At 44.1% G+C, this 24,590-nt stretch overlaps 1 protein-coding gene across 6 annotated transcripts in view; it reads right to left on the bottom strand.

Annotated features, from left to right (window-relative positions):
* LOC147112358 (PHD finger protein 3-like) overlaps positions 1 to 24,590 on the bottom strand; it is a 149,624-nt gene that overhangs the window by 75,104 nt on the left and 49,930 nt on the right. For all 6 annotated transcript variants that reach the window (XM_085996538.1, XM_085996539.1, XM_085996540.1 and 3 more), the window contains one exon: positions 1,796 to 1,991. In XM_085996538.1, coding sequence (XP_085852664.1) covers positions 1,796 to 1,991 — 196 coding nt within the window. The remainder of the gene's footprint in view (positions 1 to 1,795; positions 1,992 to 24,590) is intronic.

Raw genomic sequence — 24,590 nt, 5'->3', positions numbered from 1 at the left:
TCTTTTGTCCACATTTGGGTCAAGGCTGTAACAAGGTCTGGAACAGAGTGGTCCTGGCGGAACCCAAACTGAGCGTCGGTGAGCAGGTTATTGGTAAGTAAGTGCCTGTTCTGGAACGCTTGATAGCACTGTCGACGACACCTTCCATCACTTTGCAAATGATTCAGAGTAGACTGGTGGGGCGGTAATTGGCCGGATTGGATATGTCCTGCTTTTTGTGGACAGGGCATAACTGGGCAACTTTCCACATTGTCTGGTGTTGTAGCTGTAATGGAACAGCTTTACTAGTGGCACGGCTAGTTCTGGAGCACAAGTCTTCAGCCCGGCAGCCAGGATGTTATCGGGACCCATAGCCTTTGCTGTATCTGGACTTGCTCAGCTTTGGCCTCCATCCATTTCCAGCAGTCCAGGGACCCATTGAGGAGCTGGGCAGCAACAAGAAGTCTGAGTAAACAGTGCCTACAAATGGGTAAAGAGTCAGTATGCAAGGAACAAGAGGAAAAGCCTGCACCTCCCCTCTGCCTCTGGCCCCGACCGAGCGCATCAGAAGATGGAAGTGAGATCATCCTACAAGCTGGATGACCAGAAAGCAAAAGTGGAGGACCAGGAGATTTGAGTGACAACAGAGACTGGCAGCAATGCCAATACTTGAGTCCAACCATTTTCAGAAGTTATTTATAATGTGCAGTTTATTTAGGAAATATCCTGCGTGAATTGCAAGCTTTAAAAATACATTTGTAAGTTGTAGGACTTAAGTGCTAGCAATGCTGGGCCAATGAGTGAGGCTCAACATCAAAGGCCTCTAACTTACTGCCCCACTCACCACATCCTGGGTTGGGTTCAGTGGAGGTTTGTGCTGAACAGAATTAAGTCTGTTCCTGTTGGTGGAGGACTGACACGCTGCACCAAGCCAGCCGGTGGGTGGGAGGAAGGGAGAGTACTACACTGTAAAAAACATCATTTTCAAGATCAGCTCCCAGGGCAGTCCAAAGCAGTAAATTAGAGCATGGATAGATATGATGTGCTAAAAAAGTCAGTGCTTTGCTACATATATTTTCAATAGACATGGGTTAACTTTGACACACAGGCTCCTCCCCAGCAGTGGCTTTTCCAGAGTGGCCTAGATGCATAGAACCAGAGAAGTTTACAGCATACAAGGAAGCCATTCAGTCCACCCTGTCCATGTCAACTCTTTAGTAGAGCAATCCAAAATTAATCCCATGGTCTTGCTCTCTCCCCACGGTCGAAGATCATTTGCTTCAAATATTTTGCCAATTTTCCCTTAAAAGATGCACGGTTGCTGCCTCAACCACTCGCTCTGGTAATAACCTAAAGAAATGTCTCCTAACCTCTTTCAGGGAGGCCTGACGTGGTGAGTTACAGTAAGTGTTATGATCTCTTTTTAATTTGTGAAACCAAGGTAAAGAGCCAAGGCTAATAGAGTAAAGGACAGCACCAAATTTGAAACAAAAGAGAGAAGTTGAAGAAGAAGTAATAAAGGCAACACCAACTTTAGATTTTAAAAGTCTGAAGATTGTGGAAGGGAAAAACATTTTTTGAGGGCTGGAAAAGAATGAGTTAGAATAGGACACAATTTCAACACAATGAAGGTATTGAGGGTAGGAAGAGTGCATAGGTTGAATTTGGCATTTTTATTAAAAAAAATATATTTTTCTATTTGTATAATTTTTCAATAGACATGGCGAAATACTTTCTTCCCATTTAAGTTACAGTATTTACATTCTCTTTCCCACTTAGTATGTGCACTGATCTGCTCTAAATCATTTTCACGCACCTAGTTTTGGAAGCTTTTCTCCTTGACCAAGCCGGGTGGCTGCAAGGTCTTTGAGCAGTTTGTCTTTCTTGTGTTCAGGTGCTTGTGATGCTCCTGTTATTTGTCCTGCAAGGCGTTCATTTACTAAATGTGTTTTTTTTGCATCCTTGGTCTCCAAATCCTTAGAGTCAGTAGAACCAGTTCTCATACCAGAGACCTAGAAAGATGATCTCAGAATAAATCCAACATACAACACTTGCATTAAATATTTCACATCTCCACTTAAAAAAAAGCACTATGTTTGAAATTATTGTTATATACCATAATCTACACAATCTGCCAGCTTTACTTCTCTTCCTGCCAAGCAGTAGGTCATGGGTCAAAATCATGCTTCATGCAGAAGACATTTTACCATTAGATCCAGTAACACATCCAAGCGACTTAATTGCCAATATTTTCATCACTTTAATTTACTTTACCAGACTTCATTTGAAATAGGCACGACATTTTGTAAAACTATACATTATAAATGAGACACAGTAAACGTTGGCTGTAGGAGTGGAAGTTAATGCAAAAAATGCTAATTTAGCCCTTGGATAGTATGACCTCTGTCCAAAGTTCACCCATGGTTTATCTTTTCAGTTAAACACAGTACACGTTATCCCATTCATAAAGGCACAAGAAGTACACAGTATAACTGAACTTCATTAACATTTTCATGAGAATTAATCTCCCAATTAAGTAGTGATTAGAAACTGTTGGGTTGGTAAATGCTCCAGAATAAGAACATTTCATTAAAAATTAACATTTCCTATACATCTATACTTCAGTATTTTGCTCATCACAGGGAGAGTTCAAATTCAGTGAACTATCCTTCATATTGGCATATTCAAGTAAATTAATCAAATAGAGGGACATTGCATTATTTCAAAACTAAAAATATGGTTTGCAATAGCACAGGAAGATCAGCAAAGAACTTATAAATTGGTTAACTTTCTACTAATCTAGTTATATTAACCACTAGCAACACTACCCCTTCTCTGATAATTGTGTTTAATAATAGATTATTTTATAAATGGAAAAGCTTTTTTTAAAAAAAAAAATCCATTAAAAATTGCCTATCCTATACAAGTTATTATTTGAAATGGTAAAAAGATTAAGTTTAGAAGCGGAAAGGCGGCTCTAATCCGTGAGCATTACTATCATACCTTTAGCCAAAGACACCCATTGAAGAATTGGGCTTTCTGGGTATCCCTAAGCATGAGACCACGGTACCCATGATCCTCCAGGCATCATCACAACAGCTTACTGTAACTCCGGCTAAATATCTGAATGGGTAACTTTAGAAATATGGTTTACACTAAACTGCCCAATATTACCGGCTCCAGTGTGACAAGCTAGCTATGCTGGCTCGCTCTCAACATGCTAAATTGTGCACCAAACTACAGCACTTTGTTTCATGTTTTATTTTGCAGTTCATCAATCATGGGTTCTGCAGCAATTGATGCAGGTCTGGTTGTTCTTTAGAGCTCTCAAGGAATAGGTATTTGGCTTAAAAGAACAGTGAAGCAGCTCACAATTTCCAAATGAAAGCAAGCAATGTTATTTTGAGGATGCCTTCCTAACAGTAGGGCTGTGGTTTGACCGCTCGTGTCACATAAATGAATGGTTCTAACCTAAAGGAACTTTGATTAATGCAAGTAGACACCAAACCTCTTAAGCCACATGAATAAATTTGAGATAAAATCTCTCTGCCGATGTTCACATCTTCTTTATTTCAATGATGAGACAAGATCATTTTAAATGGAATAAATAAGGCTCACTTTTAGTAAGATAAAAGATTTGTATGTTGTGACTTGATATATAAGCAAGTAGTGTGAATATAAATAAAAGTTTGACACGTTCTCCTCCAAATCAAAATTGTGTGGTTCAAGCCCACTACGAACTTGAGCACGTAATCTAGGCTGACGCTCCAGTGCAGTACTACTGCAAAGGGAATGCTACATTGTCTGAGGGGATGTCCTTCGGGTGAGAAGTCAAACCAAAGCACATACTGTCTGTTCAGGTAAATGCAAACAATTACATTACACTATTTAAAGAGTGCAGGAACTTTCCCCGCTGTTCTGGCTGACATTCCTCCCTCAACCCAAAAAAGGTCATCGGGCCATTCATTTTCTGGTTGAGAGACCTTGCTGTCTTTAAATTGGCTGCTGTAGTCACCTCTCATTGTCAATGCCAAACTAAAAGAATGCAAATGAAAACCAGTGCTGTAGGTTATATTTCACGTGGTCTTTAAGGGACTATACACAAATCAAACTGTGTTGTCGCAATCAAAATTCATAAAAATACAGCCGTTTTGCAAAGTACTAAGATTCAAGATAACTTAGTAGTTTGTACACAGGGTTGCATAATGCAGCTGTTCCAAGTTCTATGAACTTTTTATTAGAAGGAAACAAAGAAGATTGATGCTTATGATGGAAGGAGAAATGTCCAATTCAAATAATAAAATTTCTATCGCATATAATTTTTGATAGGGCTTTAGATGGAGTAAAGTGAATTTAAAATTGACGTCAGCTAGATGACTGAAACAAAGGAGCCAATTATCCCATGGTCAGTGCCCAAGGAACACCTAATATCTGGGCACTTGGGACAGGAATTGTGGTGGAGACCCATGACACCGGGTCTCCATTCCCTTTATGCTCCCCTAGGATTTTCAAGGTTGTCCCAGGAAAAGGGTGGGAGTGAGGGGTGGGGGGGGGGGCGGGTGGAATGAGGCAAAGGAGGAACTGCCTGTACCTGCAATAGGTGCTGGTCCAGAACAGACAAATGAGTTAGAAAAGGTCATTCCCGGCCCTTCTGCCACTTTCCTGTTTCTTCACCACTCTGGGGCACTCAGAAGTAGTAGTTCTTAAGAACTTGCGACAGCCTCACCCTAACCAGACAGAGGGATAGGCAGCAGCTCTGAAGACAAGTCCCTTTTCTTCATTTCAGCAACTTTGGACCAGGAATAGGCTGGAGGCCTTTTGGCTGTTCTTTCTGGCAATCACTATTGCTGCAAGCCATTAGCACTTTCACATCAGTGCTTCAGGCACTTTGAGACTGTCCAGCGCCTGGGCAATAGGGAAGAGGAGAGGAGGGAGTAAAGGAAAATTGACCCCAAAAAGATTTTTTAAATCTTGTTCTGAGAGGAAAAATATACAACTGTCTAGAGCTATCCATATTTCCAAGGGGAAACCTTTAGATGTAGCCACTTCCCAACGGTGAGATTATAAAATTACCTCATGTTTTCGAGGGTAATGTGTGGAAGTTTAAAGACTGGTTGTGATGACAAAGCCCATTATTTCTAATGGTTGAATCAGTCAAATTTCTAATGTGCATTGTGTCAAGACCTTGATCCTGTGCAGATGACTCATTAGCATGCTTGTCTGTATTCTGTACGTGTATGGTATTGGGTTTAATGCCTTGTACTTATCTGTATTGAATTCCACTTCTCACTAATTTATCTAATTGTAGATTTTAATCCAATACCTTCTACAGGTCTTTGACTGTTTTATCTAGACAGCCGCGTCAGTCCAGCGTCACCCTCAAACTTGACCAGTCTGCATTGAGTTTCTGTTTCCAAGTCATCATGCCAAAACAAGCTGCATTTATCCACACCTCTGCAGTGAAAGTATTTGCTTTCTCTGGTCCTATCATGCAGAGATTGGGCACGCAAGCATTTGACAGCCTAATAAATCTCCCTTGGCATTACTCAAGCAGAGACCCAAGCACAGGCCAGGGAGTGGTGCAGTTAAATGGGGAATGAAGCACAAGAAAAGTGAAACATAAGGCACAAACTAAAGCATGGATTGAGCAGGGCCAGTTTCCTGTTATGTGGCAACTAAAAGCTGATGCGCAGCAGGATTAACTGGATATGCCATAGCATGTATGCACTATTATTGTTTATAGATTATAAGCCTATTGTTTTTCTTGTCACGGTTACCTCAGCTATAGTTCAAAAGTTTATACTTTACTCTTTTTTGTTGTATTCATACACAGAAAATTCACAGCCACTTTCAAGTATGCACCACTCGTAAAAATTGCTTCCATGGGCTTTGGTGCCATCGGTCCTTTTCCATCGCCGGAGTAAGAAGTTTGGGGGCAGGTTTACCAACAGTACATTTTAGCACACTCTGAATGGCTAATATTGCAGTTAGTCATATTTTTAAAAAACGTTAGGCAGCTCCCCACTTTAAAATGTGGTGCCACTCATTGAGTTCAGCACAAAGATAGTTTGGAAGGTGTAGTTCACATTCTGTGTGCAGAGCAACATTTGTACATTCTGCAGAGCGACACTGGCACTTGGTAGTTTTCTACATGGATCAGTCTCTTCCTTCAGCTTGGTGATGAGTTATAGGTGTAGGAAGGCCAAGTAACTCAAATCCCAGGCCCCCGAGAAAAGGACAAGCCTTCAGTGAGAAATCTGGTTAGAGATTTCAAACACAGCAAAGACAATTGTGTAGGTAAGCTTTATGCTTGCAAGTTGGTGTCATTGTTTTAAATTTAAGTTATAAATATTTAGAGTACCATGTCCCTCAGGGTTAGTGACAAAACAAGGTGACAATTAAGTGGATTTTCAAAAAATATTTTGTGTTAACTAGTTCCTTTTAGTTTAATTCATAAAACAACTGATGCTGGATTGGTAACATTCATCGCTCCTCGCTACTTTTGATTGCCAGTTTAACTTGCTACTTATTCATGGGTAGGTCCCCCAAGGTTAGTTGTTCATTTTAGGAATATAACATTTGAACCAATCTGATGCAACTGAGACACATGCAGAACATGCACTAGAGGGCATTTTAGTTTTAAAAAACCCACAAATGAAACAAATTAATAACATTACATGCCAAGAGCACTGACACAGGTGAAGACTTTTACATAGGAACGTGTGCGTGTGTGTATATAAGTAAAGCTGCTTTTAGGGTCCAATCAAGATAGAGTGGTTGCCTTCACTGGTGAATATCGGGAATACTAATGTTCAGTACAAGGGAAGCTAAGGTCTGCATTCTTTTGACTCCTGCACATGCCTCAGGACCAGACACACTGTATATAGCACACTTCTAAACCTCAAGAGGGAGGCAGAGGCTGTTTTCTGCTCAATGTATTTATACAAGTTTGAAACCAGTCAAATTTTACTTTCCCCCCCTGAACATTAATTATCTTTGCTTCCTAGTCCAGCAGCAGTTTCAAAACACATCCAGATACTTTATATATGAACACAGGCAACACATGTTGAATACCAGGTTACAACATACTACTTTAAAAGTATTTTTAAAAATTCACGGTATTATACAAAGAAAAAGTATAATGCACAGAACATACAAAGTAAAATGATTGAAGAAAAACTATAACCATAAAATACATTCTTGTACCATGAGCAAATACACTCGTAACAGAATGCAGTTCATTTCTGCAATCACAGCATTAATAGGTTAGTCAGTTTGGATACATTTCAGAGTGTCAGCAACTTGATATTTACATCTCACCTTCAAGGAACCATGGGAGGCTGGGGTTCAGATAAATCTCACTTGACAAAATTAGCTGATTTGAAAGGATGGGTACTGTTCCTGTGCAGCTAACAGCAGTATACAGGCCAGTGCCATGGGCTTGCTTTAAAATGAGAGCACAAAATTAAACCTACCCGGCAAGCTTACGTTTACGTTTTGAAATTGAGACTGAGCAATAAATTTAAAATGTAAAAACAATAGCTGTTTGAATATATTAACAGACCATGGAGGGATTTAAAAGGCATGAAATAAGTCTGGCTCCTTGTACTTCTTAATTAAAAATAGATGCGTGGTTCACAACATCTTGCACATGGATTTCTCGGCATTCATTTGTAGGCTCCACGAGCGTGTCTGCCAGTAAGTTGACAGCATTCATGTCTCCACCTGTCAAAGTCGCTCTCACCACCCCCACCTTCCCCCAACATACTGAGACTCCACTGAGCTGCCCTCAAATGTCGTCACTTTCAGTAAAAGGTGGCCTACCTTCAGGAAGCTAATCATTTTCTGTACTTAATTTGGCAACATTATTATATCATTTCCATTGTTCAAGATATGCAGCTATTAGAACATTAAGCTTCTCGCATAAACATGTTTTATTTTCTGTTCCTCACTCGCTACTACTATTTCTCGTCCTCCCTCCACACCCTCCCCCCCATAAACATCTTCTGTGAAAAAATAGCAGGCTTCTTGAGACTAGAAACAGTTCAGGTTTTGACAGTGCAAGCACACACAAATAATGGACTACAGTTAACTTCAAATGCAGTTCCAACAGCAAAATTGACATTCCACAACCAGACAAATGCAAAATAACCCTGAGCTGCAGGCACAAGACATTCAAATTTGTTTGTAGGAACATGATGGACACAGAGAAAGTTGCCCTTTAGTAGAAGCAGCTTCTTTCTCAACTAAATCCTAGAGGAGAAACAGATGGTGTATTCCCCCAAATGACTGGAAGCCCTTGATGCTTGCCTCAACTAAAAGTGCAGCTGCCTTTCCTTTATATGGCACGGGGTCTCTGAAGGAGTGTGCCAAACCACTGAAATGAAAATAGAAACAGTAGGGACAGTGCTGGTGCGGCTAAGCAAAAATAACTTTGAAAAGAATTATGCATCGTCAATCCAATTCGACCAATAAATGCATGAGAATACTGCAATTTTTGAGAGATGCTAGCAGCTCTTACGTTCAAATATTCTCACAATTTAAAAAAATATATAAAGCTAAGAAACAAAGTTGAAGAATTCACTTTTCCCTGGGGTGATGGAAGGTAATGCATGTTAAGTCAACTTTTATCCAGTGGAAGTGTGTGCTGGGGCTGAAGGCTGCTGCACTATGGCAAGAAATGTTTTCCAAGTGCTAAAAGTACAACACAGCCGTCCGAGTAAACAATTGTTTGAACAAAATTGCAAAAAGTTTTTTGTAATGGTTTTTTTTTTATATAAAAGAGTCATCGGCTGAAATTGATGGCAATTTATGCCACAAATTAAGAGTCAAATTAAAACTCTTGTTTAGCAAAACAAATATTTTAGGTTCTTAACTCTAATAAACCATTCTGTAGGTCAGAAGGAATGGTAAAGCTTATTGGTAGTATTACTTTTAGGGCACTGAGGGGAAACATAGGGGAATTGCTACTCAGTTGGGGGGGCAGGGTGTCGAGGTCGGAAAGCTTCTCCTTAAATTTATGATGGTCACAGTTCTACAGTTTTTTGTGACATATGTCACAAATTTGGTGTCAGTTCAAAAGGGATGGATTTTTTTTTAAACAGGTAAGTGAAATGAGAGGCAGAAAGGCATTTTTAAACTAACGCTTGAGGTACACAAAGATCCACTTGCTGTTATAAGCTCTTCGCTTTTCTACTTGCTCCTTCAAAGATAAAATTACGGGTGGGAAGGCATTGGTTGGCAGAGTATTTTTTAAATGGGCGGAGGAAAGGTGATGTCGGGGGGAGGGGGGCGGGGGGTACTGATTTAGATAATGGAGAGATGAACAATTACAGTTCAGTGCAGGTCACGTCGGGATTACTTTAAAGTGGGTCCACAGTTGGGGCCTCTTCAGAGGTAAAGTTGTTTTTGAAGATAGAGGGCTTTCATTTTTTTGCTAGATGAATGACTTTTAAGCTTATGGCAAAGTCTGAGAGCCCAGTAAGGAGGCATTCTTGCGAATTAACAGGGTAACTGGCAGTTTCTGATGTCTGGAAGGCTGGGGATGGTACAGCAGCTTTCACAATATTATGCTCACAGTACATCTGCAGGCACAGTTCCGCTATCACTCACCATCTTTAATATAATGAAAGGAGTTAAAAGGAGTGATAATCATATAAAGAGGGCACTTTCTGCCTTTAACTCTCAAGGTGTTTGCAATGTTTCTTGCATTGCCTCAGTACTAAAACTGCAATTTTGTAGTACATTTACTTGCCAAAACTGCTTCCAAAAATATATAATGTAATATCTATTTCCATTCCTGATGCTGTTAAAAACTTGTAGGGCTTTCATGTTTTCAGGATGTCCCAAAGTGGGACAATAAATTCTAAAATCCAAACGGTGTTTTGTAGGCAAATGAGACAATTAATTTGCACACGCCAAGGTCCCAAACAGCAAATGATGGGCATGTTGAGAGATGAATCCATGGCCAAGATACAAAGACCCCCTTGTTCTTCTTTGAATAGTGCCATGGAATCTTTTATGTCCAGCTGAACAGGCGCACGAGACGCTTGTAAGAATTCGCAATAATTTACAGTTCTGAAGATCAATTTTTTTGATTAAAGAATCCCTGGGCGTTGTGCTTTTAAATTTCCAGGGATAAAAAATGGCTGTCACCACATGGCCGAAGACAAAGGACAATGCTTTGTTTACAAAGCAATTGAATGCTATTAGCATTTGTTTGTATATCGAGTGGATACATCTAAACTGCAGAAGAGACTTTTGTATCTTGAATGGGATCCGTTTAAGAATTGAACGGGTCTAAATCACCTAGCATGCTGGACAATAGAGCAGTTGTATTTCCCTTTTGTTTCAGCCCAGGGAGCTCCGGAAGACACATTAATCCAGTCCAACCACTCTGTTAGCCAATCACAGCTTTCTCTTGTGTATTGGACCGTTTGGGCGGGGAATTCTGCACACAGCCTTTGCAAAGCAGAACGGCAGGGGCCTCACCAGGTATAAAGATAGCTGCTCAGAAGCTATCTCTCTCTTTACTTCCTGGGACCAAAGGTGAGCCTCTCTCTCTCACTTTGCTGGACCACATGTGAGCAGAGTTTCTGACTCCTCAGCAAAGCAACCTAGCAGGAGTTTGGGGGATGGTAATTTAAGGGGATAATGCTAAGATTGTTTAACCAACATTGTAGTCACTTACCCCTCGTTTTTGCCGTCTGCCTTACCCCATTTTAAGCAATTTTACTGTAATTACTGTGTTCGTGTGGGATAGTTTGATATTTTGATTTAGTTTCTTTTAGTTAATAAAACTTGATTTTTCTCTCTCATCCAAACCACATGTCTGTTTTAATATCAATAATTATAAGCCCTGCAGTCAGAACTGGAAGGTGGGATAGCGATTCAACACCGCGGTTTTAAAATTGGTTTTATTGGAATTGGTCTGAGTGCAGGCAAAGGCTGCAAGACCAGGAAAATTACTTTAAACCAGTTTAAAGAAGCCCCCAACCCTTACACGCTGGTATAACATCTTATCCAAAAGATGGTACTTCCGACAATGCGGCAGTCCTTCAGTGCTCAGTCCTGGAGTGGGACTTGAGTCCACAAACTCCCCATGCAGAAATGAGTGCTACTATTGAGCCAAACTGACAGTGTTGTAGAAAATGCCCTATTTATGTATAGTTTCTACACCAGCCAGTTTCACTTTCAAAATACTATACTGCACAAGCACAGTTGCAGTCAGCAACCATTTAGCTAGCATCAGAAGCAAAACCACCTGGAAGAGACAGCCGGACACAGGCAACTATGGGCATTTCCTGCAATATAAATGCAGCTGTTAACTTTTAAATGTTAACAAAATCCTGGGTACCCACTAGTTGCCATTTAAATTTTAATGATCGGAAGTAAATTACTCTTCAGCTCTTCTCCGATCATAGCAATTTAATTAGTTGGAGACCAAAGCTTCACATAGGCATTGAAGGATACATGCTCAGATCTGTCTTTGTTGCAACTTCACAGAAATGCAAACGAGGATGTGGCATGTATGCAACCACCAGCTTTTTAAAAATCAGCTTGTTCAAACGTTACAAGAAGTTGTTCCATTTTGGTAAGAATTCAAGGTAGTTAGTATCAACCAGATGAGTTGGAAGGTGGATTAGGCAAACTGTCAGAAACAGGTGCACTGGAGAGTCAAACCGAAGGCTGTTCGATGCAGACGTTACTTTCTCCCATGATAGGTTGCGCAAAAAATTACGGCAGATGATCTGATAGTTCCAGCCAATCACAGGTGTGTTTATTTAGTGCTTATCCCCAAATCAGTCATAGAGGTGCTAAAATGCAGCTCTAAAAAAAAAAGTTACATTTTTCTCAGAAATATTCTGGGGCATCCTGGCTGATGTTCATGAAGATTTATTTTCTTCAAGAGGAGTGCAGCCATTTTTTAAAAAAAATTAAGGAGGTGGTCCCTTGCTGTGAATGCAAGAAGAAACTTTGAACATTCCTGTCACTTCACTCGCAGACTATCAGGGCTTGTTGGGGATGCAGTAAATGATCAGTTTACTTAAGGTAATTGCACAGATGGTCCAATAGTTAGGACTTTACTACAGGGCACAACTGTGTGTGGGTGAGCTGCAGAACCCGCCTTACATTCTGTAACTTTGAAAACTGTTAAGTTTACTTGCATGTTTGTGGTATAATCGAAACAGAAACTGCACACCGTATTACAGCTGTCAACATCCACAAGAAATGTGAGAAGTGACACTAAATCATTAATATAATAGATTGCAAAGTCCAGACTGGAGGCAGTCAGTCGTGTTCACTGGAGAGTGCAAAAATCAGCTCTCCAAGACTTTTCCTGCAAATTACATTTTCATATACTTACTGTGCAGTAATTCTGAAGCGCCTGAGGATGTTTTCTATATTAAAGGCACTAAACAAATATAAATTATTGTTGCAGTAATTATTATTTCTGCCAATGGTTATAGGCAAACTTCACATTTTTACAAGTAATTTCTGTCTATTAACTGGGGAATCAACCAGTTTATTATAAAATAGGTTAATGCTGCTGTTAAAAATAGCAAATCAAGGAACATCACCAGAAATCTTCACCCGCCATCATTTCCAAGTCATTTCTATCCCATACTTCAAACGTTTTTTTTTTTTTTTTAAACCTTTTAAATACACAGAGTAAGCATCTAAAAAGGAGAAAAAATATCAGAGCTTGGCTCCAAGATGGTTTTGATGATATGGACTCAGCCATATCTCTCCTTCAGTTACTTTAAAATAATTTTAAATTAAACTGGAATGCCCTCAAGCCAGATAATTTCTTATCTGCCTTTGAGCTACTGTGGCATCTGGGCGAGGGACAGATGTGTTAGTGAGGCTGTTTTATCTAATGAGTGTGGACTGCATTGCCAGTTGGGACTATTTCTGATGGGTGCCCTCAAAAGTTTCAGTTCTCAAATCAATAATGTGCGTCTGAAGTGAAGATTGCCCATGAAAGGAACTGGAATCTCTGACAACTACTGTTCTTATTTAAAATGTCTATAAGCTTTCCAGTATACATTATTCTTGGCTTGAAAGATGCAGTTACAGTCGGCTTCAAAATACCCCCAAAAATGCACCAACTAAAGCAGCAAAAATCTCAGCTCATGTTGATAAGACTGCCCTAGAAAATAAAACTTTTCTTCACATTCACGTCGACCTGCATGACAAAAATCTACGGTGTTGGTCTACCTACAGCTTAAGTTATAATAAGCCCCATGTACCACCTATAATTTCAGTCTTAACTCCTTGTCTTAGCGTATCATAAGCTTATAGTCGAGCTGTTTTTGAATGGTCAAGTCTTGGGAGCTGCCTCAGCTTTTTTGAAGCCATTGGGTCAGCTTTTGCTAGTTTTGTAGGTTGGGATGTATGGACAGTGAACTTGCCCTCAGTTTAGAAAAGTCCCATCACTGGCAAAAAAGACAAAAAGATGACTGTTAACTTGTAATAATGGTTAATGAATCATAATTTTTTTTAAATGTATTATTTGTTTTGCTGATTGGTCATCCTTGCCAGTACTGAACCACTGTCAATCTGCCATTCAATCAATCATTCTTAAATCATACCTAAACAATGATTTCAGTTTCCAGCTGGAATTATTTTCAATCACTGCAAGGTGTATACAACTAGTATTGTCACTCTCGCAATCAAATTTTGTAAAAACTAGAAATCTCCTACTCGAGTTAGAGGTTATGCGAAGGTACAAAAAGTAATCAAGACACTTGCAGGGAAATGTGTGCTATACAGAATATATAGCAGATCTCCCATAACATTCCGGACGTTGAGCCAGAGGACATACCGTTTTAGAACTGAGCAAAAGGAAAAAAATTAGCATTAAGCAGGCCTCAATTAAATACACAAGATCAGAGCTGAACAAACCAGAATTAAACAAACAGGAGCTCAGCACAGTGCAGAAGCAGAGCCACAGATGGTGATAATAGCAGAGCAGTGGGCTATCAATTGAAGACCAATTATTGGGAGATTGGGGGGGGGGGGGGGGGGGGGGGGGGAAAAAGAGGGAAGGCGAGGCGAGGCTCAGAAGTAAATTTAAAATGAGCTTAATGTGTACAGAAGGGGAAGGGTGCACGAAAGGGGTATAAACATAATGGCGAGTTGACTCACTACAGCGCCAGCTAGTTTTAGGATGACTGAATGGTAATGAAAGCCAAGTATGTAAAATGGTAACTAACAGCTGCTACAGTGTTCCTCATTAAACATAATAGAAGCAGGCATTATTAAATGTCACAAGGAAATAGGCATGACAAACAGGAAGTTGCAGCATTTTATACATTTTGTATATATTAACATGGCGAGCGGTCTCAGGATACCAACGGTACTGTGGTTGTAGGGAACGCTACGACTGTATCATTACGTGACTAATTCAGAGCAATGGTACAGCACCTAGCATTAGGTGACAGCCCCAAACTGTACCCTCAATTATCTCCCGATATTCTGTTCTTAAAAGATTGCGGCCTTCCAGAAGCCAGCAACATGTAATGTTCAAAAACAACCTGCGAGGTCTGCATTCGATAGCTGTTAATTCAAAGTGAAATTTAAGTTGCCAGAACAAATGTACATCTCGGTACGTCTCTGCATTTTATAAAGCTGGTTTCGCAAATGAGAGGTGGTGAAAGCAAAAATAGCATCTGCCGAAAATGCAACTGTGGCTTACGTAGAAATGAGCAAAGACAGACTTGGTCAAAGAGATGGATTTTGAGGCGGTCTTTTTTTTTTTGGAGGGGTTTAGGGGGGAATAGCAGTGAGTAGGACCCAGGCAGCTGAAAACGCTTGACAAGGTGGCAGGGTGGAAAGGCGATAGACAAGCGGAATGGACTGTATGAGAGGGTTGATGGGGTGGAGGAGATTGTGGCGATAAGATGGAGTAGGGCAAGGCTGTGGAGCTATTTAAAGATGAAAATTTTAAATTTAATGCATTGGGGCACAGCGAGGCAATATAGGTCAGTGAGGGCATAGGTGGTGAGTAAGCAGGGCAGGATGTGTGTAGCAGAGTTTTGGACAAATTGAAGTTTAGAGGGTGGAAGGAGGGAGGTCAGTATGGGAGCAGTCAAGTTTGGAAGTGAAAGGCATAAGAAATTCAGCAGCAAAGGGGTTAATATAGGGGCCGAGGTAGACAATGTTGCAACGGTAGATGGTCTTTGTGATGGAAAGGATATGAGGTTTAGTTTCCTAGGCAATTACCATCCAGATTCTTGAAAATGCAGCGCTGTGGAGCAATGGTTCCCCTAATTATTTCTGGGTGAGCGGCCCCTTCAGTTTCGTGCATACGTGAAACTTAACATTGAAAAAGCCAGCCCAGCAAACAGCCTCGTGGCCGTGCAGCTTAGAGGGAAGGTTGCTGTGGAGCCCTTACCTGGTGATTTCCTTTAAAAATGTCAATTAAAATGGCTTATAGGATGGTGCAAGCCGTGAATAAGATGTTGCATTTTTTCCTGTTACCCAGAAATTTTTGTTCTGCCCCATGACTTTTTAATTTGCTGTTTTAGAAACATAGACATAGAAGATAGGAGGAGTAGGCCATTTGGCCCCTCGAGCCTGTGCCGCCATTCAATGCGATCATGGCTGATCATCCAAATTCAGTACCCTGTCCCTTCTTTCTCCCCATATCCCTTGGTCCCTTTAGCCTTAAGAAATATATCTAACTCCTTCTTGAATATATTTAATGAATTGGCCTCAACTGTCTTCTGTGGTAGAGAATTCCACAGGTTCACCACTCTCTGGGTGAAGAAATTCCTCCTCATCTCTTGTCCTAAATGGCTTACCCCTTATCTTTAGACTGTGGCCCCTGGTTCTGGACACCCCTGCCATCAGTAACATCTTTCCTGCATCTAGTCCTGTTAGAATTTTTATAAGTTTCAATGAGATCCCCTCTTTCTTCTAAATTCTAGCGAATATAAGCCTAATCGACCCAATCTCTCTTCATACATCATTCCTGCCATCCCAGGTATCAGTCTGGTGAATCTTCGCTGCACTCCCTCCATGGCAAGAACATCCTTCCTCAGATAAGGTGACCAAAACTGCACAAACTACTCAAGGTGTGGTCTCACCAACCCTGTACAACTGCAGCAAGGCATCCTTGCTCCTGTACCCGAATCCTCTCGCTATGAAGGCCAACATACCAATTGCTTTCTTAACTGCCTGCTGCACATGCATGCTTACCTTCAGCGACCGGTGCACAAGGACACCCAATATTGCCGTTCAGATAATAATCTGTCTTCCTGTTTTTGCCACCAATGTGGATAACCTCACATTTATCCACATTATACTGCATCTGCCCAATCACCCAACCTGTCCAAATCATACTGGAGTTTCTCTGCATCCTCCTCACAGCACACGCCCACCCAGCTTTGTGTCATCTGCAAACTTGGAGATATTACATGGCAGCTGTCTTTCACTTTGCCAGCGCATTTCACACTTCATCTAGAGCCAGTTTGTTTCTTTACCTGTCCTATTACTATCTCGTCTCACCTTGAATATCTCTTAATGTCTCTTCTTTCATCCCCTCCCCCATTTCCCAGCCCCCAAACTGACTTTTACTCTTTCATTTCCTGCCTTTTTTTCTCAGTTCTGCTGAGTTTTTCCAGCGTTTTCTGTTGTTATTTTGGAGATAATACATCTAGTTCCCTCGTCTAGATCATTAATATATATTGTGAATAGCTGGGGTCCTAGGACCAATCTCTGTGGTACCCCGCTAGTCACTGACTGCCACTCGGAAAAAGACCCGTTTATTCCAACTCTTTGCTTCCTGTCTGCCAACCAGTTCTCTATCCAAGTCAGTACCTTACCCCCAATCACATGTGCTTTAACTTTACACGCTAATCTCTTATGCGGGACCTTATCGAAAGTCTTCTGAAAGTCCAAATACACCACATCCACTGGTTCTCCCTTATCTATTCTACCAGTTACATCCTCAAAAAATTCCAGTAGATTAGTCAAGCATGATTTGCCTTTTGTAAATCCATGTTGACTTTGTCTGATCCTGAGAGTTTTGCTTTCTGCAATTTTTTCAAACACATGCAAGCTTTTACCAGCCTGAGATTTTTAATAGCTGTTTGGAACTTGTTAATTTTGAACCCTTTCAATAAACTCCCCAGTCAGTTACTAGCCAATTTTTTTTTTTTTTTTTTTTAAATGAGGACTTCCCCATTTTCTTACTAATATTTATTGCTTTAGTGGTATATATTACAATCTCAAAATTAACAGGAATATACCTATTCCTGAATAAAACAAATGCATATGGCACAGTTGGCTTATTCTCACCGTGCAACAGTATACATATTCTAGTTCTATGATTGGCATTTAACCTTTATTGTGCAAACATCCAATTCTAATATTGTCAAGGGACTTTTAAAAGTAGTTAAGGCGAGATGAATTCTACTTAAAGGTCAAATAATGCTGCATGCATGTACTAAAGTAATCTTTGCACAATTATTGATGTCTCATTTACCATTGCTGCTGTGTTTTAGGCGTTAAAACTGCTATTCACAAAACTTAAATACAAACCTGACTAGTCAGAAGTCCAACAGAATAGGATCAAATTAAAATTTGAATCAGTTTAAAATTACCTCTAGAATTATACAACTGGGTTTTACAGTAAATATAAAAGTGTATCTCTTATCAAGTTCAGTGTGTTTAAAAAACAAAGAGTAAAGTTTGAGCAGGCTATGGCCATTGTCTGAATGCTGACATGAGATTTCTGTAACCACTTCAGCGTATCGAACACATAACTGGGGCTCCTGGAGGTATTTGTCCCCAGTCTTCCTCTCCCAACAAAGTTTTTGTTGGCTGCAAGCAGTGTGGCTCCACAGACAGCTAGTGAACTGAGTGGTTGATGTGTGATGTTCACGTTGAAAGGTTTAATATAATCACCATGTGCTTGGAATAATCAATAAATGGCTACCAGACAATAATAAAGTTGACATGCATTTACTCAGTGTGGTAAACCACTTTTATCGTTACACTATAGTTATCACTGTTGTATTGTTATCACCGTTATCACTGTTGTATCACGATACGAGGTCGCCTCTTGTCGCGCTGTTATACCTGGGCTGACCACCTCCGACTCCGCCCATGGCTCCACCTACCTGCCCAGGTATAAAGGTAGTCGACTGGCTGGTATTCCTCCTTGTTGGACCCGATCACCCACGAGGGTGGGCTCTGTTATTTAGTCAATAAAAACCTTTAGTTACGTTCCTAACTCGTCGCTTTTTATTGGACGAATTGATAGGTATATCAATTTTATTGACTAAATTTTAAAGATGTCTACTACTGGCCAGCCAGAAGCCCTCCCAGAAGCACAGCCACACCAGCCGGCTTGGCTGCAAGCCCTCAAACCACCGTACCTGGATCTAAACCCACAGGCAGCAAACGCAGCCCTCAACTTCAAACACTGGCTGGACTGCTTCGAATCCTACCTGGAAGAATCCGGCGCCCCGCAGAGATCCAAACTAAGACTTCTGAACGCCCAAGCGAGCCCGAGAGTATACGCACTCATACAGGACACGACTACGTACGAGGCCGCTATCAACCTACTGAAACAGCAGTACCGCAGCCCGGTAAATTACATGTACACCAGGCACCTCCTAAGATCCCGCCCGCAACAGCCAGGAGAGTCTGTAGCTGAATTTTTACGGGCGCTAAGAGCACTCGGCAGGAACTGTGACTTTAAAGCGGTGACGGCTGTTGAAAATACGGAGGATAATATCCGCGATGCCTTTGTGAAAGGCCTACGGTCCGACTACTCACGGCAAAGACTGCTTGAAGCTAAAGACCTCGACCTGGACAAAGCTGAAGCCCTCGCTCTCTCCCTGGAGGTGGCCCATCAGGACCAGGAGGCGTTTTCCAGGTACTGCTCGCGACCCTGGGACTCGGGCCCGACCCCTACCGCAATACCCTTCGCAGCGCCGCCCCCGGGACCTACCTCAGCGTCGGCGTCCCGGACCCGACCGGGCCCGCCACCGGCTCCGACATCGGGCACCCGCGATCGGGCCGCCGGCTGCTTCTTTTGCGGCCAGGAGAAGCACCCGAGGTCGCGCTGCCCAGCCAGGAACTCTACCTGCACAACCTGCAGGAAGAAAGGCCATTTCTCTAAGGCCTGCAGGAGCGGATCTTCAGAGGCCAGCAGTGCCTCATGCGAACTATGGGGGCGGCCATCTTCTTTCACGGCAACTGAGGCCAGTATCCCCACACGTGAGTCATGGGGGCGGCCATCTTTGATCAAGGCAACCGACCCCAATAGTGCCTCATGTGAGTTATGGGGGCAGCCATCTTCTCCGCCATTTTGTCCTACCTCGTGGGAGACGCCATTTTACCCACCACGCCCGACTGCCACCGGGCCCCCGGACCCGACGACCGCCTCGCCCGCAGACGACAACGACTCGCTTACCTACACGCTAGCCTCCGTCACTCTGGATCAAGCCCGCCCACACCACCTGTCCAAGTCGATGATGGACATCAAAGTAAACGGCCACGCCACGACCTGCCTGTTCGACAGCGGAAGCACGGAGAGCTTCATCCACCCAGACACGGTGAGCCACTACTCCCTCCCTGTCCTGCCAACGCGCAACCGAATCTCGATGGCATCGAGGTCCCACGCCACGGACATTAGCGGCTACTGTGCTGTGACCTTGTCGGTTAAGGGCACAGAGTATAAAAACTTTAAACTCCTCGTCCTCCCCCAGCTCTGCGCTGCCGTCCTACTAGGGCTGGACTTCCAATCCCACCTCCAAAGTGTAACCCTAGCATACGGTGGACCCCTCCCCCCACTCACAGTCGACAACCAGCGAAGGTTAAACCGCCCACCGCGTAACACCTGCAGCCTATCCACCCTCAAGGTGCCGCCACCTTCCCTGTTCGCTAACCTCACCCCCGACTGCAAACCCGTCGCTACCAAGAGCAGGCGGTACAGCGCTGGGGACAGAGCTTTCATTAGCTCTGAGGTGCAGCGTCTCCTGAAGGAGGGCATCATCGAGGGGAGCAACAGCCCCTGGCGTGCCCAGGTCGTGGTCGTTAAGACCGGCGATAAAAATCGCCTGGTCATCGACTACAGCCAGACCATAAACAGATACACCCAGCTGGACGCATACCCCCTTCCCCGCATATCTGACATGGTCAATCAGATTGCACAATACCGCGTATTCTCGACCATCGACCTTAAGTCGGCCTACCACCAACTCCCTATCCACCCCGAGGACCGCCAGTACACCGCCTTCGAGGCGAATGGGCGCCTATACCACTTCCTTAGGGTCCCCTTCGGTGTCACCAACGGGGTCTCGGTCTTCCAAAGGGAGATGGACCGGATGGTTGACCAGAACGGACTGCAGGCCACATTCCCCTACCTAGATAACGTCACCATCTGCGGCCGCGACCGGCAGGACCACGACGTGAATCTGGAGAAATTCCTCCGTACAGCCCAACGGCTGAACCTCACCTACAATAAGGAGAAATGTGTGTTTAACACCTCGCGCCTTGCCATCCTTGGCTGTGTAGTAGAGAACGGACTCATCGGCCCCGACCCCGAAAGAATGCGCCCCCTCATGGAGCTACCCCTCCCCCACTGCCCTAAGGCACTTAAGAGAACCCTGGGGCTCTTCGCCTACTATGCCCAATGGGTGCCCAATTATGCGGACAAAGCCAGACCCCTCATGAAGTCCACATCCTTCCCCCTTACGGAGGAAGCGTGCGCAGCCTTCTCCCTCATTAAGGGAGACATTGCCAAGGCCACTATGCACGCAGTGGATGAGTCCATCCCCTTCCAAGTCGAGAGCGATGCATCCGACTTCGCCCTAGCCGCCACCCTTAACCAGGAGGGGAGACCGGTGGCCTTCTTCTCAAGGACCCTACAGGGCCCTGAGATCCGACACTCGTCGGTCGAGAAGGAGGCCCAGGCGATTGTGGAGGCGGTACGACGCTGGAGGCACTACCTGGCAGGCAAACGATTTACCCTCCTTACCGACCAACGTTCGGTCGCTTTTATGTTTAATAACAAGCTGAGGGGCAAAATCAAGAATGACAAGATCTTGAGGTGGAGAATCGAGCTCTCCACCTACGATTATGATATCTTGTACCGGCCAGGTAAGCTGAACGAACCCCCCGATGCTCTGTCACGAATTACATGCGCCAGCGCGCAAAGTGATAGACTTCAGACCCTCCACAACGACCTCTGCCACCCCGGGGTCACCAGACTTTACCACTTCATTAAGGCCCGCAACCTGCCCTACTCCATCGAGGAGGTCAGGACCATAACCAGGAACTGCCAGACCTGCGCCGAGTGCAAACCGCACTTCTTTAGGCCGGACAGAGCAAGCCTGATCAAGGCCACCCGCCCCTTCGAGCGCCTGAGCATCGACTTTAAGGGGCCCCTCCCGTCCTCTGACCGTAATGTGTACTTCCTCAACATTGTTGATGAGTACTCCCGTTTCCCCTTTGCCTTCCCCTGCCCAGACATGACCAGTACCACGGTCATTAAATGCCTGAACGACCTCTTCGCCTTGTTCGGGTTCCCAAACTATATACATAGTGACCGGGGCTCCTCTTTCATGAGCGAGGAACTCCGTCAGTTCCTACTAGCGAGAGGTATTGCAGCAAGTAGGACCACCAGCTACAACCCCCAAGGGAACGGCCAGGTGGAAAGAGAGAACGCGACGGTATGGAAGGCCGTCCTCTTAGCCTTAAAGTCTAAGGGCCTCCCAACCTCCCGCTGGCAGGAAGTCCTCCCGACAGTGCTGCACTCCATCCGGTCACTACTTTGCACTGCCGTTAACGCCACCCCCCATGAACGAATGTTTGTTTTCCCCAGGAAGTCGACTACGGGAACCACTCTACCAACCTGGCTGACCTCTCCGGGGCCCGTCTTGCTGCGAAAGCACGTGAGGGCCCATAAAACAGACCCCCTGGTCGAAAGGGTGAACCTCCTGCACGCCAACCCCCAGTACGCCTACGTGGCTTACCCAGACGGGCGGGAGGACACTGTCTCCTTACGAGACCTCGCACCCTCGGGCACTCCGGAGACACCACCTTTACCCCCCCCCACCACCCCCCCAATTCCAGCCCAGGTAGACGGCATGCCGGAACCCCACGAGCCTTCGCCGACCACGCAGACACCAGCACTAACACCGGATAATGCAGCACCGCCGCTGCGACGATCGGAGAGGCTTACGAGGCCTCCGGACAGACTGACATACCAGAACTGGTAGTACACTTCACCCCGCCGGACTCAAATCTAAACAAGGGGTGAATGTGGTAAACCACTTTTATCGTTACACTATAGTTATCACTGTTGTATTGTTATCACCGTTATCACTGTTGTATCACGATACGAGGTCGCCTCTTGTCGCGCTGTTATACCTGGGCTGACCACCTCCGACTCCGCCCATGGCTCCACCTACCTGCCCAGGTATAAAGGTAGTCGACTGGCTGGTATTCCTCCTTGTTGGACCCGATCACCCACGAGGGTGGGCTCTGTTATTTAGTCAATAAAAACCTTTAGTTACGTTCCTAACTCGTCGCTTTTTATTGGACGAATTGATAGGTATATCACTCAGCACTTACACAAGTTAACTAAGGTTTCTCTCTTTTCCTCCCACCCCCTTGCCTCCAGGATCCTTCTCCATCGGCGGGAAACGCGAGCGGCGAGGCTCTAAAAGGCCCCCCGAGACCAGGTAGGCCTCACAGCGGCAGCAGCGGGATACGCGAGTGGCGAGGCTATAAAAGGCCCCAGAGACCAGGTAGGCCTCACAGCGGCAGCGGCGGGAAACGCGAGCGGCGAGGCTCTAAAAGGCCCCAGAGACCAGATAGGTTTACTAATCTCCAATCTCAGAGAGGGAGAGAAGTAAAAAGTCATCGAAGTGTGACGTCACCAGAAAGCAGGTAAGTGATTGGTTGGTGAGTATTTCTTTCTTTATTAAACTCTAACTCTGTGGTTTATAGTTTCTAGGGTCTCGGTAGTGTAGCGGGGACTGTTGGTAAACCAGGGCCCTAAAATATATCATTTATCTGTAGTGTCATTGGTGGGATTGATTTGATTTAATTTCAATTAATTAAAGGGTAATTCATGGCAGGACAGCCCGGTGGGTGGTATGCTCCTCCTGCGCATGGGAACTCGGACACTTCCCGTGTCCCTGACAACTGTGTGTGCAGGAAGTGTGTCCAGCTGCAGCTACTGGCAGACCGCATTGTGGTGCTGGAGCAGCGATTGGATACATACTGGACCATTCGCGTTGCTGAGGACGTCGTGAATAGAACGTTTAATCAGTTGGTCACACCGCAGATAAAGGTGGCACAGGCAGAAAGGGAACGGGTGACCAACAGGCAGAGTACTAGGCACAGGCAGGTAGTGCAGGGGTCCCCTGTGACCATCCCCCTCTCAAACAGACATACCGCTTTGGATACTGATGGGGGGATGGCCTACCAGGGGAAGGCAGCAGCAGCCAACTTCCTGGCACCAGGGGTGGCTCTGCTGCACAGGACGGGAGGAAAAAGAGGGGGAGAGCTATAGTAATAGGGGATTCTATTGTAAGGGGAATAGATAGGCGTTTCTGCGGCCGCAAACGAGACTCCAGGATGGTGTGTTGCCTCCCTGGTGCAAGGGTCAAGGATGTCTCAGAGTGGCTGCAGGGCAGAGGGGGAACAGCCAGTTGTCGTGGTGCATATAGGTACCAACGATATAGGTAAAAAACGGGATGAGGTCCTAAAAGCTGAATATAGGGAGTTAGGAGGTAAATTAAAAAACAGGACCTCAAAGGTAGTAATCTCAGGATTGCTACCAGTGCCACGTGCTAGTCAGAGTAGAAATAGAAGGATATTTCAGATGAATACGTGGCTAGAGGAATGGTGCAAGGGGGAGGGATTCAAATTCCTGGGACATTGGAACCGGTTCGGGGGAGGTGGGACCAGTTCAAACCGGACGGTTTGCACCTGGGCAGGGCCGGGACCGATGTCCCAGGGGGAGTGTTTGCTAGTGCACTGGGGGAGGGTTTAAACTAAAATGGCAGGAGGTTGGGAACCTGAGCGGGGAAACAGAGGAAAGGGAAACAAGGATAAAAGCAAAAAACAGGAAGGAGAAAAACAAAAGTGACAGGCAGAGAAATCAAGGGTTTAAATCAAACATGGCCACAGTAAATAATAATTCTAAAAGATCTAAGAGCGTTAAAAAAACAAGCCTGAAGGCTTTGTGTCTTAATGCGAGGAGCATTCATAATAAAGTGGATGAATTAGCTGCACAAATAGAGGTAAACGAACATGATATTATTGGGATTACGGAAACATGGCTCCAGGGTGGCCAAGGCTGGGAACTCAACATCCAGGGGTATTCAATATTCAGGAACGATAGGCAGAAAGGAAAAGGAGGTGGGGTAGCATTGCTGGTTAAAGAGGGGATTAACACAATTGAAAGGAAGGATATTAGCTCTGATGATGTGGAGTCTGTATGGGTAGAACTGAGAAATACCATGGGGCAGAAAACGTTAGTGGGAGTGGTATATAGACCTCCAAACAGTAATGCGGAGGTCGGGGATGGCATTAAACGGGATGTTAGAGAAGCGTGCAATAAGGGCACAGCAGTTATC

Source organism: Somniosus microcephalus, chromosome 9, assembly GCF_052327205.1.
Source record: "Somniosus microcephalus isolate GS21.2 chromosome 9, FLI_Smic_1.0, whole genome shotgun sequence".
Taxonomy (NCBI): domain Eukaryota; kingdom Metazoa; phylum Chordata; class Chondrichthyes; order Squaliformes; family Somniosidae; genus Somniosus; species Somniosus microcephalus.
The sequence above is the reverse complement of the archived record's forward strand: the minus strand, read 5'-3'. Positions and strand labels throughout refer to the sequence as shown.